Genomic DNA, 18590 nt, shown 5'->3' on the forward strand with positions numbered 1-18590 from the left:
CATTTCTTGCTAATCATCATTTAGCATTAATTACTTAAGTAACCTGAGCCAGACCCAGTACCGATCCCGACTTTGCATCCTGACAGCCTCAATGAGCACCCTTGATCTTTCAACCCAACCTGCATCAAATTGGGAGGAAGCCGACTGCAAACCTGGGAATCAAGAGACCCCGGGCGGCCCAGGCAGTCAGTCGTTTACTTACTTCTTCCCTTCCTGTTAACTTTTTAACCCCACCAGCCAGGAAATGCATAAATATAGCAGCCAGCCTCCCCTCCCCCTGCCCTCCACCACGTTTCATTGAGTTCCTCAGGCACAGGGACAAATCTGGGGATGAACACCTTAGATTCACAAGCTGTGTGGCCCCAGGCTTACCAGCCTACCTCTCCGAGTCCCCAGTTTCAGCTGCATCATGAAGACAATCCTAACCCCCTCCCAGCCTCGATGTAAGAATTAAATAAAATCTAAAAACTGTTGCATACATTTAGAAGGAATACCCAGGGGGGTTTTGGTTATACTGGCAATAATTTATTTCTAGAGCTGAGTCGGGGCAGGGGAGAGTCACGGTATTCATTATTATGTTATTTATTCCTTTTTGTATAATTTATAATACATGTTATGGGCTTAAATTGTGTCCTCCCAAAATCCGTATGTTGAAGTCTGAACCCCCAGCACCTCAGAATGTAACTGTATTTGGAGATAGGTCTTTAATGAGGTAACTAAGTTAAAATGGGGTCGTTAGGGTGAGCCCAAATTCAGTATGACTGGTGTCCTTATAAGAAGAGGAGATTAGGACACACACAAAGGGAAGACCATGTGAAGACACAGAGACAACAGCCATCTACAAGCCAAGGAAAGAGTCCTCAGAAGAAACACATCGTGCCGGGCTTCCCTGGTGGCACAGTGGTTAAGAATCTGCCTGCCAATTCAGGGGACATGGGTTCGAGCTCTGGTCCGGGAAGACCCCACATGCCGCAGAGCAACTAAGCCCATGTACCACAACTACAGAGCCTGAGCTCTAGAGCCCACGTGCCACAACTACTGAGCCCACGTGCCACAACTACTGAGCCCACGTGCCACAACTACTGAAGCCCATGTGCCTAGAGCCCGTGCTCCTCGACAAGAGAAGCCACCACAATGAGAAGCCTGCACACCGCAACGAAGAGTAGCCTCCACTCGCCACAACTAGAGAAAGCCCGTGCACAGCAACGAAGACCCAACACAGCCATAAATAAATAAATAAATAATTTTTTTAAAAAAAAGACTCTTCAGCTCTATGAAAGAAAGAAACAAAGAAAGAAGGAAGGAAGGAAGGAAGGACGGAAGGAAGGAAGGAAAGAAAGAAAGAAAGAAAGAAAGAAAGAAAGAAAGAAAGAAAGAAAGAAAGAAATACATCCTGCCAACTAACACCGTGATCTCAGACTTTTGGAAAGAAAGAAAGAAAGAAATACATCCTGCCAACTAACACCGTGATCTCAGACTTTTGGAAAGAAAGAAAGGGAAGGAAGGGAAGGAAGGGAAGGAAGGGAAGGAAGGGAGGGAGGGAGGGAGGGAGGGAGGGAGGAAGGAAGGAAGGAAGGAAGGAAGGAAGGAAGGAAGGAGGGAAGGAAGAAAGAAATACATCCTGCCAACTAACACTGTGATCTCAGACTTTTGGCCTCCAGACCAATGAGAAAATTAATATTCTGTCATTTAAGCCACTCAGTCTGAGGTACTTTGTCACAGCGGCCCTTGCAAACTCATACAATAAACTTCAAATAATTTATAGAAAGCTAACTAAATTAAAAAGAAAACAATTGTGCTTGCATGGCTCTAATCAAAAAGACAGATAGGGCTTCCCTGGTGGCGCAGTGGTTGAGAATCTGCCTGCTAATGCAGGAGACACAGGTTCGAGCCCTGGTCTAGGAGGATTCCGCATGCCCCGGAGCGGCTGGGCCCGTGAGCCACAAGTACTGAGCCTGCACGTCTGGAGCCTGTGCTCCCCAGAGAGAGAGGCCGCAATAGTGAAGAGTAGCCCCCACTTGCCAAAACTGGAGAAAGCCCTCGCACAGAAACGAAGACCCAACACAGCAAAAATAAATTAATTAGTAATTTAAAAAAAAAGAATAAGGTATTTGAATGCAGAGAATGTGCTTTTGAAAAAAAAAAAGACAGATAATAGGTGTTGGCAAAGATGTGGAGAAGTCTGGAACTCTTATAATTGCTGGGAGAAATAGAAAATGCTGCAGTCACTTTGAGAAACAGGCAGTTCCTCAAAAACTTCAATGTAGAGTTACCATCTGACTAGTCAATTCTATGCCTAGGTTTCTACCCCAGAGAAATGAAAACATATGTTCACATAAAAACCTGTACATGAATGTTCACAGCATCATCAATCACAATAGCCAAAAGGTAGAAACAGCCCAAATGCCCGACAGATGAATGATGAAACAGACTGTGGTGCATCCATACAGTGGAATATTATTCAACCCTATAAAGGCATGAAATACTGAAAGATATATAACTTGGATGAACCTTGAAAACGTTCTTCTAAGTGAAAGAAGTCAGTCACAAAAGGCCACATACTGTACAATTCTATTTATATGAAATGTCCAGAATAGGCAAATCCATGGAGACAAAGTTTCCAGCAGCTGGGGGAGGCGCGGCTTGGGGGAGTGGGAACTGACCGCTAATGGGGCTTCTTTTAAGGGGGTATGAAAACGTTCCAAAATTAGACTGTGGTGTTGGTTGCACAACTCTAAATATTTTCAACATACTAAAAACATTTCATTGTACACTTTAAGTGGGAGAACTGTAAGGTATGTGAGTTCTATTTGTTTCATTATAAGGTGTTTAAAAAAAAGCCTGGCACCCCACAAGCACTGTTAAACGTCAAAGGCTCTTACTTCTCCCTCCCCCACTCTTTCCCAACCAGCCTAAGGGCTCCAATTTCTCCCACCAGTGTTGACACCATCCACGCCCAACTTACATACAGACCAGTGCTTATAAACCAGTCCTCCAAGGGAATCTTAAATAAGGGCTACTCCCACCAGAAGCCAGCTTCCTGTTTCCAGGCCTTGGGAAGAGAAGGGGCAGAGCTTTCTTTTTTTAAAAAAAATGCCTAGAAGCTCCTGAGGAGTGGGCTAAGTGACTCCAGACAGGGCATATTTATGGTCCCGAAGTGATTTCCCCCAGAGGCTGGTTTGGACCCCTCCATTAATTCTGAGACTACAGTGAGTAGTGGCAAGTGTGTTTCTTTCAAAGCCCATGCTCTCAGATGTAGAGAACAAACGTATGGACACCAAGTGGGGAAAGTGGCAGGGGGAAGGGTAGGGGGATGAACTGGGACACTGGGATTGACATGTATATACTAATATGTATAAAATGGATAACTAAGAAGAACCTGCTGTATAAAAAAATAACTAAAATTAAAAAAAAAAAAAAAAAAAAAAAGCCAAGCCCATGCCCTCTATAAACCCTAATCCGTCCTGTGGAGCAATTCCTCAGCTAGGAGGGAAGCAGGCGGTAGGTAGCAAGGCAAAGCCACCATTTCCTCTGCAGGTTCAAAGCAGCCATGGGACCTGGCTGGGCTATTTCAAGTGGCTGTGTCTGCAAGCACAGTCTGTGGTCTAATAAATGACATTTATATTTATGGCCCATGTAGGGGAAAGTCAACTCTAGAACCCCACTCAACATCCACAGATTGGGGAGCTAAAGGCAGATGTGCAGGCAACTCCTTTTCATTCCTATGGCCACCTCAGTTCCCACTAAGCTTCAAAGAGAATTAGAATTCAATACCCACAAGTACTTTCCCCATTAACAATCCCACATTTAGGAATATACCCTAATGGGAGTTCCCTGGCAGTCCAGTGGTTAGGACTCGGTGCTGTCACTGCCGGGGCCCCAGGTTCAATCCCTTGTCAGAGAACTAAGATCCCACAAGCCGCACAGCGTGGCCAAGAAAAAGAATATACCCTAAGAAGATAATCAAACAAAAGTGAATAACCCAGAACACCACTGTCCTATAGAAATATAATGTGAGCCACATATGTACTTTAAAATTTTTTTGAAGCCACATTTTACTAGGTAAAAAGAAACAGGTGAAGTGAATATTAATAATCCATTTTGTTAAATATATCCAAAATTTTATCATTTCAACTAGGGTTGCCAGATTTAGCAAATAAAAATACAGCACGCCCCATTACATTTCAGATAAATAACAAAAACTCTTTTTAGCATAAGTATATCACGTGCACTATATGGGATATACTTATAGTAAAAAAAGGTATCTGCTGTTTATCTGAAATTCAAATTAATTAATAAATTTATTTATTATTTATTTGTTTTATGCCTGTGTTGGGTCTTTGTTGCCGCGCGGGGGCTTTCTCTAGTTGCAGCGAGCAGGGGCTACTCTTCGTTGCAGTGCGCAGACTTCTCACTGTCGTGGCTTCTCTTGTTGCGGAGCACAGGCTCTAGGCGAACGGGCTTCAGTAGTTGTGGCACGCGGGTTCAGTAGTTGTGGCTCGTGGGCTCCAGAGCACAGGCTCCGTAGTTGTGGCACATGGGCTTAGTTGCTCCGCGGCATGTGGGATCTTCCAGGACCAGGGCTCAAACCGTGTCCCCTGCATTGGCAGGCGGATTCTTAACCACTGCAAGACCAGGGAAGCCCTGAAATTCAAATTTAAGTGGGCTTCCTTTTCAAATCTGGCAACCCTAATTTCAACAGGCAATCAATATAAAAAATAAATTAAATTGGTATTGTGCACTGTTCTTTTTTGTGCTAAGTCTTTGAAATCTATTGTGTATATTATACTGACAGCACCTCTCAATTTGGGCTTGCCTTATTTCAAGCGCTCAATAGCAACATATGACTAGTGGCTACCCTTTTGGACAGTAGAGATCTAGAAAGTTCCTCTCAGTGTTTTTTATAACAGTAAAAAAAATCAGAAATTAGCAAAATACCCATCAACAGGAAGGCTGCTTAGGTTACAACTGACATTTAGAGCACTTACCATGAATCAGCCCTTGTCCTACAGACTCTGCAGGCATTGTCTTGTTTAGTCCTCACAATGACCATTTGAAGTACGTACTGGTATAACCCCTTCTTACAAATGAGGAAAGTAAGGTTCCGGGAGCTTATATAACTTGGTCAAGAAAGTGGTGCAGCCGAGGTAGGGCACTGGTTGAAAGTTTGGTCTCTGCCATTAGACTGATCTTTGCATCCTTGGCTCTGCCAAGTAACCTAACAAGTAACTTCATCTTTTTAAGCCTCAGTTTCCTCATCTGTAAAACAAATCACAAGTGTCTATCCCACAGGATTGCTGGAGTCTAAATAAGACAGGGGATGCAGAGGACTAGGCAAGGCAACCTGCCCCTGGTAAGTTCTCAGTGATGTCACTACTATTCTTCCCAGCATCTTTGTCCTTTCCTGTTTGATCAAATTTTTCATGGTGAGCACCAACCCTGTTTTCTTTTTTTGGCCACACTGCAAGGCATGTGGGATCTTAGTTCCCCCACCAGGGATCGAACCCGTGCCCCCTGCAGTGGAAGCGTGGAGTCCTAACCACTGGACCGTCAGGGAATTCCCCAGCATCAACCCATTTAGAAAGAGAAAAAAACTACTTTCAGAAGAGGAGAAAACAAAACAAAAAAAAAGAAGAAGAGGAGAAAACAGCCCAAAAAGCAGCTAGAGGTCAAGGGAAGGAAGGAAATATAGAAGAAAGGAGGGGAGGAAAGGAAGAAAGGTGAGGCATCACTTCCCCAGTTTTCTGAGTGACCACCAGGGGGCAGTGCCTGCAGTTTCCACAGCTAGGGAAAATGATCTGTTTTAAAAAAAAAAAAAGTTGCAATGAACAACTCATCAACACCATTCATCTTAAATGGGGTGCCCTCTCCCAGGAATTCCCCCTGAAAGGCTGCCAACATTCATCTTACAGGAGATGTGAAAAAGCAGTGGATTTATGGTCTCCCAGCTGTGGGCGATCTGTGTCTCACCTTTGGAGTCTTCTTTGGCCAAGTGACTACGGGAACCCCAGTGATGGCCAGACTGGGGTCGTCATCCGCGTGCTCCTTCAGGACATTCTGTGGTGAAACAAAGCAGCCATATTAGCCTAGGGTAGAGGGGATGTCTCTGAAGGGGGCTGGAGGCTGCACCTTACCCAGCAGAACTCTGCAGAGTCACTGCCTGTCCCCCCAACTCCACCAATACCCACACACTCAATAGAAACCAAGCAGCCAGGCTTCCCCAGCATCCACAAAACACAGAACATCCCCTCCTCCAAAAAAATTTTTAAAAGCAAATCACATACCTCCCTACGACTTGCATGAATGTATCACTCACTGATCATACTTTTGACACCAAACGTTTGTCCAGAGCTCCAGGGACTCTCATGGACCCAACCTCATTTAATCCTTACCAAGTCCTCTGGGAGGGGGCTGGGCAGTGACCCAACTGATCCTCTAATGTACACAATTCAGCTACGTACTCAGAGAAACAAAAGCAACCACGAGGTCTCACCCATGAGCCCTGCCTCTGGTTTTCCATCAGTCGGCAAGCCATGTGTATTCTCATCCTGGTGTGTAAAGACATGTCATTGTTTTTTGCATCAAGGGCCCTAAACATGAGTAGATACTCAGTCTGGTCTGACCAAGCTTGGAGTCTGCTAGCCATGTGCTGGCAGAAAAATGGGCTGTGATGGACATACTGCCAGACTGTGTGAGGGTCTCTCACACAGGCACTTTGTGTTCACTCCTTTGTGGGCGGTGAGGTTTTTCAGGGTAATCCTGACTCTACCAGATCTGGGCCTGGTGTGCTGCTAACTTTAGAATCTCATCAAGGTGTAAGATGTCACTCCACTGAATCATCCCTAACTTATTGGTGAGGCAACCAAGGTTCAGAAATGCTCAAAGGACTCTGATGCCACCCCAGACCAGGAGGACAGAGCCCCCGAACCCTGCTCTCTGGCACCAGACTACCTGCCCCATGACCATGTCACACGTGGGTTTTTTGGCTGCATCCACAGCATGCCATAAAAAGGTGTTTAGGGATGGACACAGATGTGTCACTGGCCTACCTCAACCATTAATTTTTGGATTGTACAAAACATTCCTGCAGAGACATTTAAGAAGGGTTAGCTGCACAGCGGCACTTAACAGGAAGAGCAGAAGAGCTCAGAAGATAAATGTAAGTGAAGATGATTTCAACTCACTTTCCCAAATCTTCACCAGAAAGAATCCAACTCACTTCTAACTTATCTACTTATTTTCCTACTTTTTTTTTTTTCCTACTTTTATGTTCATCATTTGGTTGCCCGATTTTTCAAAATGTTGGGACTTCCCTGGCGGTCCAGTGGTTAAGACTCCACACTTCCACTGCAGGTGGCACGGGCTTGATCCCTGGTCAGGGAACTAAGATCCCACAAGCTGTGCGGCGGCAAAAAAATAAATAAATAAGTAAAAATAAAAAGTAAAATAAATAATTTTTTTAAATAAAAAAATAAAAATTTTTAAAACGTGCCTATTACCTCAAACCCACCTGAACAACTCCTTCCTCTCCCCACAGAAGAGGGCCAACAACACCGTGGTCAAGAGTTTGGCCTCTGGGGGTGCCTGGGTTCAATTCTCAGCACGTACAACCTTCTCCAAGTCCCAGAGTCAACGTCAATGATTTATAAATGCTATCTATAAAATGTCTTGGTTCACTGCTATATCCCCAGCTTCCCACAATGACTAACCTACAGTAAGTCTCCAGTAAATAACTTAAATAAATAAATAAATAAAGCCACAAATCCCCGAAGAGGGACTCTACAAAATGCCTAACCCGTACACCTTAAATCTGTCAAGGGAGACAAAAACAAGCAAACTCTGAGAAACTATCGCAGACAAAAGGAGGAAGAAAGGACATTAGGCAAAAATTGAGGAAATGTGAATAAACGATAGCCTTTAGTTAACAATAATGTATCAGTATTGGTTCATTAGAAGTAACAAATGCAGGGCCTTCCCTGATGGTGCAGTGGTTAAGAATCCGCCTGCCAATGCAGGAGACACGGGTTCGAGCCCTGGTCTGGGAAGATCCCACATGCCACAGAGCCACAAAGCCCGTGTGCCACAACTACTGAGCCTGCACTCTAGAGCCCGCGAGCCACAACTACTGAGCTCTCATGCCACAACTACTGAAGCTTGCGTACTGGAGCCCATGCTCCGCAGTAAGAGAAGCCACCGCAATGAGAAGCCTGCGCACCACAACGAAGAGTAGCTCCCGCTCACCACAACTAGATAAAGCCCGTGCAGAGCAACGAAGACCCAATGCAGCGAAAAATAAATAAATAAATAAATATATATATATATATATATATATATAAAAAGTAATAAATGCAGGCTATTATCATAGGATGTTAATAACAAGGGAAACTGAGTGTGGGGGTTATGTGGAAACTCTGTACTATCTGCAGAATTTTTCTGAAAATTTAAAACTGTTTTAAAACATAAAGTCTATTAATAAAAAATCATTTTTAAAATGCCTATCAGACAGTAGAAACAGCTACAATAAAGGAAAACAGGATTGTTACGTTGCCAATTTTTCTAACACCTATGCAGCATATTTTAAAAGAAATACAAGGCTTCCCTGGTGGCGCAGTGGTTGAGAGCCGCCTGCTGATGCAGGGGACGCGGGTTCGTGCCCCGGTCTGGGAAGATCCCACGTGCCGCGGAGCGGCTGGGCCCGTGAGCCATGGCCGCTGAGCCTGCGCGTCCAGAGCCTATGCTCCACAACGAGAGAGGCCACAACAGTGAGAGGTCCGCGTACCGCAAAAAAAAAAAAAAAGAAATACAACAGAAAGGAAACAAGTATACAGACACAATGCAACTCAGGTGTGGAATTCACATGGAGTGTATGAGGCAACCAAAGGCTGGGAGCATTGGCAGCGATCGCTCCCTGGATCGTGCCTGGAGGAAGGAGTATTTCATCACTGACATTGTTTAGAATTGCCAGTTCCTGATGATGACAAAATCAAACCAACTTTTTATCAGCTTTGTTCTTTCATTATTGTTTTCACATGCACTGCGGACATTGTACCTCTCACAACTTGCACTTGAGTGGGTCATTCCCACAGCCCTCTACCCACCTGGTCACCACTCGGGGTAGGTGAGACTAGCCAGGTGAGGGGTAACTGTCAACGTCAGGAGGAGAGCAGGCACCACATGTTCTGCTGAACGTATGAGAGTAAGAAGTACTGAATGCTTGCTTTGTGGCCGGTACCGTACTAAATATTTCATATCTACGCTCTCACCCAATCCTCCTGACCACCCTGTGGGATGAACTATCATCATTTCCACAGTGCAGGTGAGAAAAGCAGGGCTTAAGGGATGAAGGGAATTGTCCAAGACTACTCAGCCAGTAAGGGGTGAAGACTCTTTAACGACTGCATCATTCGGCCCATCTCTGAAAAAGGGAAGGGAGCCGTGTTCATATCAACACTGTTCACAGCAGCAAAAGAGGGCACTTCCCTGGCGGTTCAGCAGTTAAGACTCCACCTTCCAGTGCAGGGGGTGTGGGTTCGATTCCTGGTCAAGGAGCTAAGATCCCGCATGCCTCATGGCCAAAAGACCAAAACATAAAACAGAAGCAATAATGTAACAAATTCAATAGAGACGTTAAAAATGGTCCACATCAAAAAAAATTAAAAGAAAAACAAAAACCAGCCAAACAGTAGAAACAACTCAAGTGTCCACCAATGGATGAATGGATAAATAATATGTATAATATACATACCATGGAATATTATTTAGCCTGAAAAAGGAAGGAAATTCTGTCACATGCTATAACGTGGATAAACCTAGAGGACATTACGCTCAGTGAAATAAGCCTGACACAAAAGGACAAGTACCACGTGATTCCACTTATATGAGGTCCCTAAAGCAGTATATTCATACAAGCGGAAAGTAGAAGGGTGCCTGCTGGGCTGGAGGAGGTGAGAAATGGGGAGTTATTATTTAATGGATATAGAGGGGCTTTTCTTGTTTGTTTTATTTTTTTATTTTATTTTTTTCTGGATACAGAGTTTTCATTTGGGAAGATGAAAAAGTTCTGGAGATGGATGGTGATGGTTGTACAACAATGTAAATGTACTTAATGCCACTGAACTGAACACTTAAAGGTGGTTAAAATGATAAATTTCATGTTATGTGTATCTTACCACAATTTTTAAAAAGGGGAGAAAGGAGTGGGGCAAGGCAGTCCCTCCCTAAGGAATGGATTCAGAGGTTCCAGAAAGTACAGATTGGGGACATACTATCTCACTAGTTAAACTTCTGCTGTTTTGCCTGGGACAACACTAGTTCTAGACTCAGAAGATCTGGGTTCAGGTTCTACAACTTACAACCTGCGTCACCTTGGGTAAGCCACAGCTTCCTATTGTGTGTCCTCGGAGTAGAACAGTGACATCTACACCTTGAATGTAGGCTATGAAGCTGGATGTGATTTTATTACCATTCTTAGGAACATTTGTTGAGTGCTTGCTCTAGACATTAAAATAATCCTATCTGTGGGGTAGGGCTGATTCTCCCCATTTCACAAAAGCAGAAACTAAAATTCAGAGAGGTTCAGTGATATAGTTCAAGGTCACACAGCTGAGAGGTGGGTGAAAACTGGCATTGACCTGGTCCATCTGACAACAAACCTAACCAGTAACACTGGGTGATAAAGCCTCAGGAAACCATGTTAGCAATGTCTCCAACTGATCCCTACCCCATTATTAAAAAGACACCTAGGAGACTTCCCAGGTGGTCCAGTGGTAAAGAATTCGCCTTCCTTGGGCTCCCCTGGTGGCGCAGTGGTTAAGAATCCGCCTGCCAGTGCAGGGGACACCGTCCGAGCCCTGGTCCAGGAAGATCCCACATGCCACGGAGCAACTAAGCCCACGCACCAGAACTACTGAGCCTGCGCTCTAGAGCCCGTGAGCCACAACTACTGAGCCCGTGTGCCACAAGTACTGAAGCCCGAGTGCCTAGAGCCCGTGCTCTGCAACAAGAGAAGCCACCACAATGAGAAGACCGCGCACCGCAACAAAGAGTAGCCCCCGTTCACTGCAACTAGAGAAAGCCCCCACGCCCAGCAAAGCCCCAACACAACCAAAAATAAATAAATAAAATAAATTTATTTAAAAAAAAAAAAGAATCTGGCTTCCAGTGCAGGGGACGCAGGTTCGATCCCTGGTCAGGGAACTAAGATCTCACATGCCGCGGGGCGACTAAGCCCGCGTGCCTCAACTAGAGAGCCTGCGTGCCCAACTACAGAGCCCATGTGCTCTGGAACCCGCGCGTCACAACTAGAGAGAAGCCCGCGTGCTGCAACGAAGAGCCCGCGCCACAACAAAGAGCCCACTTGCCGAAACTAAGACCCGATGCAGCCAAAAATAATAAATAAATAATTTTTTTAAAAAAAAGACAGCCAAGAGACAATCTGGGCTCATATTTACCATTCGACTCACAAATACAGAAGTGAATCATCCCCACCTATTCCTTGCAAAACAGACAGAGGGACTAACTAATACCATTCAGCCACTAACACCTTTATAAAGCCTTTCTGAAACATCCCCCCCCCATCACAGAAGAGGCTCGTGTGACCAAAGTGGGCCTGCACAGGAATGAAATTTTGTTGACATTTCATGGTTCTTAATAACCCATATGAATTTCACACCCTCCTCCACAATACATCAGGGTTTGTTTTCTTCTAAAAATAATGTTTCCTGCCCCCGATACACACCAATCATTAAGAAAAAAGCTTTTCAGGAAGATGCTCCATGTCTAGCCAAAGCTATATACATATATCTTACCCTATGGTTGGGGGGCAGAGGACTTCCACAGGATTTTCTGCCCCCTTATCCCAATCTCAAACTCTATGCTGGGGGGTAACAAACTCAAATGCCTCCAGGAACCAAGCAGGGAAAGTTAAAAATATAAATGGAACGATAGACAGTAGTTCAGCATAGGGCAAACTAGAGACCACATGCCCAGTTTAAAGACGGCAAATGCTTCTCAATTTCAACTTATTAACCTCCTGTGGAAATGAACCCTACCAGATCTCTGGTTTTTCAGAAGAAATCAAAGATCCAGAGTTTTATTTAAAATCTCTCCAATTTCAGGACTTCCCTGGTGGTCCAGTGGTTAAGACTTCACCTTCCAATGCAGGAAGTGCCAGTTCGATCCCTGGTCGGGGAGCTAAGATCCCACATGCCACGCAGGCAAAACACCAAAACATAAAAAAAAAAAAAAAACAGAAGCAATATTGTAACAAATTCAATAAAGACTTTAAAAATGGTCCACATCAAAAAAAAAATCTTAAAAATAAAATAAAACAAAATCTCTCCAATTTCAAATGTTGGCAACTGACTGAAAATTTCAAAAAAAAAACACTGTGAGCCACATATATCTGTGGGCTGGCCTGGGCCATGGGTGACCAGTTTACAAACACTGCTCTGCATGTGACTGAAAATAATGCCCACTTGCCTTGGTTTGCTTTGAGTTTCCTTCTGAATTGTCTCAAGATTTCCTGTCATTTCAGTATCAGAGCTGGTGTCAGTAACTCACAAGCATTGAAGTAAGGCCTCTTTATAGAGGACTGGCTGGTTAAAAAAGCTATTACTGGGGACTTCCCTGGTGGTGCAGTGGTTAAGAATCCGCCTGCCAATGCAGGGGACACGGGTTTCAAGCCCTGATCTGGGAAGATCCCACGTGCCGCGGAGCAACTAAGCCCGTGCACCACAACTACTGAAGCCCGCGTGCCTAGAGCCTGTGCTCCGCAACAAGAGAAGCCACCGCAATAAAAAGCCTGTGTGCGGCAACGAAGACCCAACACAGCCAAAATAAATTAATTTTTTTAAAAACCCTTAAAAAATCTATTACTGAAGGCATAAGTATTATTAATAATTAATACATAATGATAAATAATAATTAAAATTAATAAAGAGACCTCGCCAAGTACCCTTGAGTCTCAGAGCTCATACACACACTTCCTGAAGGAAGCAGAGTTCCTCTCCATGTGTGGCTGTCAGTGGCCACCAGGGGGCACTCTGGTCTCTGGCCCACAGGGAAGTATTTTTCGTCTGTATGTGACAGGCTGCAGGAAGAGGAGATTATTTTAATTGGAGATTTTCTCTCTGAGAAATAAATTGTGCTAAAGGGAGGGAATCTTGTCACTGTCTTCCCTGGGCTCTGCTAGCATTTATACACTCCCTGGGGCTCTTGGAAGCAGAGACTAGGAAGCCTGGGCGCCTGTAACAGCCCAGCACTCTGGGTTATACCATACAACCCTTCTGAGTAGGAATGAATAGGGCAGGCTTTCTATAAGAGAAAGACTGGGGCCACCAGGCCCTTTCTGATGCAAACTGCCCTGCTTTTGACTTAACAACATAACCACAGACAATGGATGTGCTGGGCCTCTGCTCCTCCTTATGCCAACTTCTCTCAAAGAGCTTTATCAGTTAACACTGGATTCAGGCCCCACTGCTCCCCAGAATGGGGCATTAATAATTAGAAACTCCATCTATAACTGTGACTAAAAATACCAACACTGTGACAATAAAGCAGAAGCAGGTTTCAGGAAAGAATCACCAACCACAGGCCAGTAGAGGGAGAGTAACACGGCATGGAGCAGCTCGCGCTGCTGTTGTAGGGAACCCAGCAGTCTCAGGGGTCCCTCCTGGCCATAGGTAAGGACCCCTGAAACCAGGCATCAATGCACCTTAGGTCTCCCAAGATCCCTGCCTCCACTCCAGCCCAACCATCTTGTGCCTGCCTGTAAAAACCCATCTGTATTGGGCTGAACTGTGTCTTGCAAAAAGCTATGTTCAGGGAATTCCCTGGCAGTCCAGTGGTTAGGACTCTGTGCTTTCACTGCAGGTTCAATCCCTGGTCGGGGAACTAAGAACCCACAAGCCTCATGGTGTGGCCAAGAAAAAAAAAAAAAAAAGCTATGTTCAAGTCCTAATCCCTGGTACCTGTGAATGTTACCTTATTCGGGGTGGGGGGGGAAAAAAGGCTTTGCAGATATAATCAGTTAAGAATCTCGAGATGAAATAATCCTGGATTTAGGATGGACCCTAAATCCAACGACTGGTGTCTTTATAAGAGAACAGAGAGGGAGATTCAAACAGACATAAGGAAGAAGGCCATGGGAAGACAGAGGCAGAGACTGGAGTGACACAGCCACAAGCTAAGGAACACCAGGAAGCCCCAGCAGCTGGAAGAGCAAGGGAGGATCCTCCCCAGAGCCTTCCAAGGGAGGACAGCCCTGCCAACACCTTGACTTCTGACTTCTGGCCTCTGGAACTGTTAGAGAATAAATTTCTGTTGTTTCAGTCCACCAAGTTTGTGGTCGTTTGTTATGGCAGTCACGGGAAACTAACAGACCACACTAGCCATAGTGCATCATGATTAAAAGCTTATTAGCGGGATTCCCCAGGTGGGCCAGTGGGTAAGACTCCACACTCCCAATGCAGGGGGCCTGGGTTCGATCCCTGGTCAGGGAACTAGATCTCGCCTGCATGCTGCAACTAAGAGTTCGCATGCTGCAACTAAAGATCCCGCATGCCACAACTAAGACCTGGTGCAGCCAAAAGAAATAATAAAATAAATTTTAAAAATTTTTTTAAAAAAAAGCTTATTAGCTACATGATTTGGGCGAGTCACCACATCTCTCTGAGTCTCAGTTTCCCATCTAAGAAATGGAATAATAACAGTCCCCACCTTGCCAGCAACATAATACATGGAAGGTGTTTGGCATGTGGAAAATGCTCAACAAATGTTAGCCGATCCCTTTTGGCTTATGCCGTATTTCCTGTTGGGATACACAGTCCCCATCCTCTGTTTGCAGAATTCATCCATTTAACAAGTTCTAAGCATAGGGAAAAAATTTTAAGTTTATTTAATTTTGAAGGGCAGTTTAAAAGCTGATTTAGCTGCATAACTAGTGGGGATAAAAATGTGATTCAGGGACCCAGAAGTCAGTTTTAGGCTAAAAGGAACCCCAAGTGGCATGGATCAACCCACCCACTTTTCAAGTCTAGAGTTTGCACAGGTGTCTGGAACTCAGATCTCTGGCCCCTCACTGCTCTCCTTCGTTCTCCTGAGGTGGTACCAGCAGCAGACTCAGAATAACACGTACCTTGTTTGGCTCCTTAGGTGACAGGATTCACCCCTGTATCAACCCTCTATCCACTCACAGCCCAGCAAAAATACCAAACACAGGGCTCAATATTACATGCAGCCCCCAGTAGAAGAGCCTTAGTGACTGCTGGAGGCCTGAATGGGCCAGGCTGAATCTGGTTGCTCCCTGTTTTCTATGCTCTGGGTCATGCTCAGGGTGTGAGAAAGCCAGGCTGCAGCCCTCCCACTGGCTTCCCGCCTTTTGGCTCCTCTGAAGCAGGAGGGGTGTGAAGATTTTTAAAAAGCTGACAGTGCTGGAGGTCTGGGCTCTACGCCTCACTGTTTTGCAAAAGAGCAAGACCCAGAAAGGGCAACTTAGATAAGCAGGTGTGTTCTGGGGTCCAGACCTGATGATCCCAAGGGAGAAAAGCTGTACACACCTTCCTTTCACAGTCATGGGTTTCACAGACTCTCACACTTGACCCTAAATGGGCCTGTTCTCACTCCATGGTGTCTGAAATAATATCAGCTCTAGCTCACTGAGCACTTAAAGGCCCTGTGCTAAGGCTTTCTTTCTTTACCCATGTCACCTCCCTAATTCGATGAGGCATGATTCTTACTATCCCCATTTTACTGCATTCCCCCAGAGCAGTCAGCTGGTTAATGGATGGTACAGGGGAGTCAGCCTGGCTCCACAACCTTTAGTCTTAAAAGATAACACTTGTTTGGGCGATGTACTCTTAATTTAGCATTATTTTCTTTCCTATTTGGGTTTTAATGAAAGAACAATACAATTGATCTCTTTTTTAGTGGGTTTTGTTTTTTTTTTAAGTAACATCTGAAAGCAGTGGTCCCTCAGTGTCTCTTCCAACCCCTTAATTCCATTCTGCCCCACAATTCTATGTGGCTCATAATTCTATGCAGTCCCATAATTCCATGCAGCTCCATAATTCCATGTAGACCCACAATCCTATGTGGCCCCATAATTCTATGCAGTCCCATAATTCCATGCAGCCCCATAATTCCACGCAGGCCCACAATTCAATGTGGCCTCACAATTCCATCAGTCCCATAATTCTGTGAGGCCCCATAATTCCATGCAATAAGAAAGGTGGCTGTCTACAGTAAGCTGGCATTTCCACCCCTGGCTGACACTCTGGCAGCCAGAAGAGCATGGAATGATAGGAAAGAGAGCCTGGCATTATCTTAATTAACAAGGACAGCTGCAGAATCACCTTGCAAATGTATATCTGACAAAGACCCTCCCACTTCCTATCTCGGTGGTCACTGCGCACTTAGGCCCAAGCCTTCACAACCTTGTAATGCATCTGGTTATTTTCAAGTCATGTACAAATGATTAGAGAAATGGCCTCATGCCCTCCTACCCTCCCATCAGGAGCCTCAGCTCTCTGGAGTTCTAGCTGAAAGTACAGACTCCTCTAGGAGGGACAGCATGCAGGGTAACTCCCATCTCACTAGGAATTACTTTGTCCACCGATTAATGATTACCAATCCAAGAGATAAAAGGGGGAAAAAATGAACTGAATAGTGAGCCCCTCAAAATTCAAGTGCATCTAAAACCTCATAATGTGACCTTATTGGGAAATGGGTCATACTGGATTAGAGTGGGCCCTAATCCAGACATCATCCTTATGAGAAGAGAAGACACACAGAAACACACAGACAACACAGACTGCCAATGTAAAGACTGTGGCAGAGACTGGAGGGTTGTAGCTACAAGCCAAGGAGCTCCAAGGATTGCCAGCAACCAAGAAAAACTGGAAGAGACAAGGAAAGATCCTCCCCCAGAGCCTTCAGAGTGAGCATGGCCTTGATTTCAGACTTCTGGCTTCCAGAACTGTGAGACAATAAACTTCTGTTGTTTTAAGCCAATTTGTGGTACTTTGTTACAGCAGCTTTAGGAAACTAATACAGATGGTAATCGCTAACCTAAAACAGGGATGGGGGAAGCTGAAAGGTGGTGAAAGAGCATGGGAAGGGTGGGGAGCTGGTCAAAGCCAGTCTGACTCTCCTTTGCCCATTACCTAAGCATACCTAATTTTTCTCCAAGGACTTACTAGGAGAGCTAAGTGTTCATTACCTCATTGTCCCACAAAATAATTCAGTGACCTAGGTCCCTGTTATTATCCCCATTTTACAGTGAGAATACTCAGATTTCAATCAGTTATACACTTAAGAATGGCCAAGGAACCAACAGAATCTGATCCCTGAAAGGACAAAGCACATTTAGTCTAATATCTTAGATTTACATACAGGTAAACAGAAAGGTGGTATGACTTGCCCAAGGCCACACAGCAAATAGCTAAGAACAGAAACTGAAATTGAATTCAAGCATCTCTCGTGTCCTGATTTCTTGTTTTTGCCATTACACACAAGCCAGTATCCTGCACTCTTCACAGAATAATTGTCTTAAAAGAAGGGAGTCACTTAAGGCACCTTAATGCCAAATCCCAAAGAGTTTCACAAAGGTGGGGAAGGAAATGGCTTTCTTAGATTTTTACAGGATGCTGGCATCTCCTTTCCTGTCAAAAAGCAAAAAAGTAGATGGTCATTTTGACTTGAATCTAAATCAAGACCCCCTCCCCACTCCCAGTCAAGTTTTCAAGGTCCGACTGAGCTCACTTGGTCTTGCTTAAACCATAGGGTCACTGAGGTATTCTCATTAGCATGGCTGCAAGGAAAAACTCAACTTTCAAAAGTCCTGCCCACAAAAAAGAGTAAACTAGACCTATAGAAACAGACACAAAAAAGCAAGCTTTAAGGGGCAAAAGCAAGTATGAACTAATTAAAAACAAATTTATATATGTTTGTGTACATGGGAGTGAGGGGAAAGCTCCAGAAGTACATTCAGTAAGTGATTAACAAAGGTTATTTTCCAGGATGTGAGAATTGAGGAAGGGGACATTTTTTATCCTCTAGCCTATAATGTTTATTTATTTTTTTACACTGATCATTTAACAACATTACACTTAAAACTCTTTTTTTTTCTTTTGGCCACATCACGCAGCTTGCAGGATCTCAGTTCCCCAACAGGGACTGAACGCAGGCCACAGCAGTGAAAGCCCTGAATCCTAACCACTGGACCACCAGGTAACTCCCTACACTTAAAACTCTTAAATAGATGAAATATCCAGAATCAGTAAATCCATAAAGACAGAAAGCAGACTGTGGGGGAGGGGGAAATGGAGACTGCTGATGGGTACAAGGTTCTGCCTCAGGTGATGAAAAAGTTCTGAACTAGACAGAGGTGGTGGCTGCACAGTACTGTGAATGTACTTAATACCACTAAATTGTACACTTTAAAATGGTTAAAATGGTAAATGTTTCTTCCTTCAAGATTCTAAACTGGTGATCTGGTAATTATAATTAATTAACTAATGAATACGATAAATGTTGTATATAATTTACCGCAATTAAAAAACATAGGGACTTCTCTGGTGGTACAGTGGTTA

At 44.4% G+C, this 18590-nt stretch overlaps 1 protein-coding gene across 1 annotated transcript in view; it reads right to left on the minus strand.

Annotated features, from left to right (window-relative positions):
• Positions 1-18590, minus strand: part of KDM2B (lysine demethylase 2B) — a 120844-nt gene that overhangs the window by 44363 nt on the left and 57891 nt on the right. The window contains exon 12 of the mRNA XM_065889260.1: positions 5971-6057. Within this exon, the coding sequence (XP_065745332.1) occupies positions 5971-6057 (87 nt within the window). The remainder of the gene's footprint in view (positions 1-5970; positions 6058-18590) is intronic.

This window comes from Phocoena phocoena, chromosome 13, assembly GCF_963924675.1.
Source record: "Phocoena phocoena chromosome 13, mPhoPho1.1, whole genome shotgun sequence".
In the NCBI taxonomy this organism is placed as follows: Eukaryota; Metazoa; Chordata; class Mammalia; order Artiodactyla; family Phocoenidae; genus Phocoena; species Phocoena phocoena.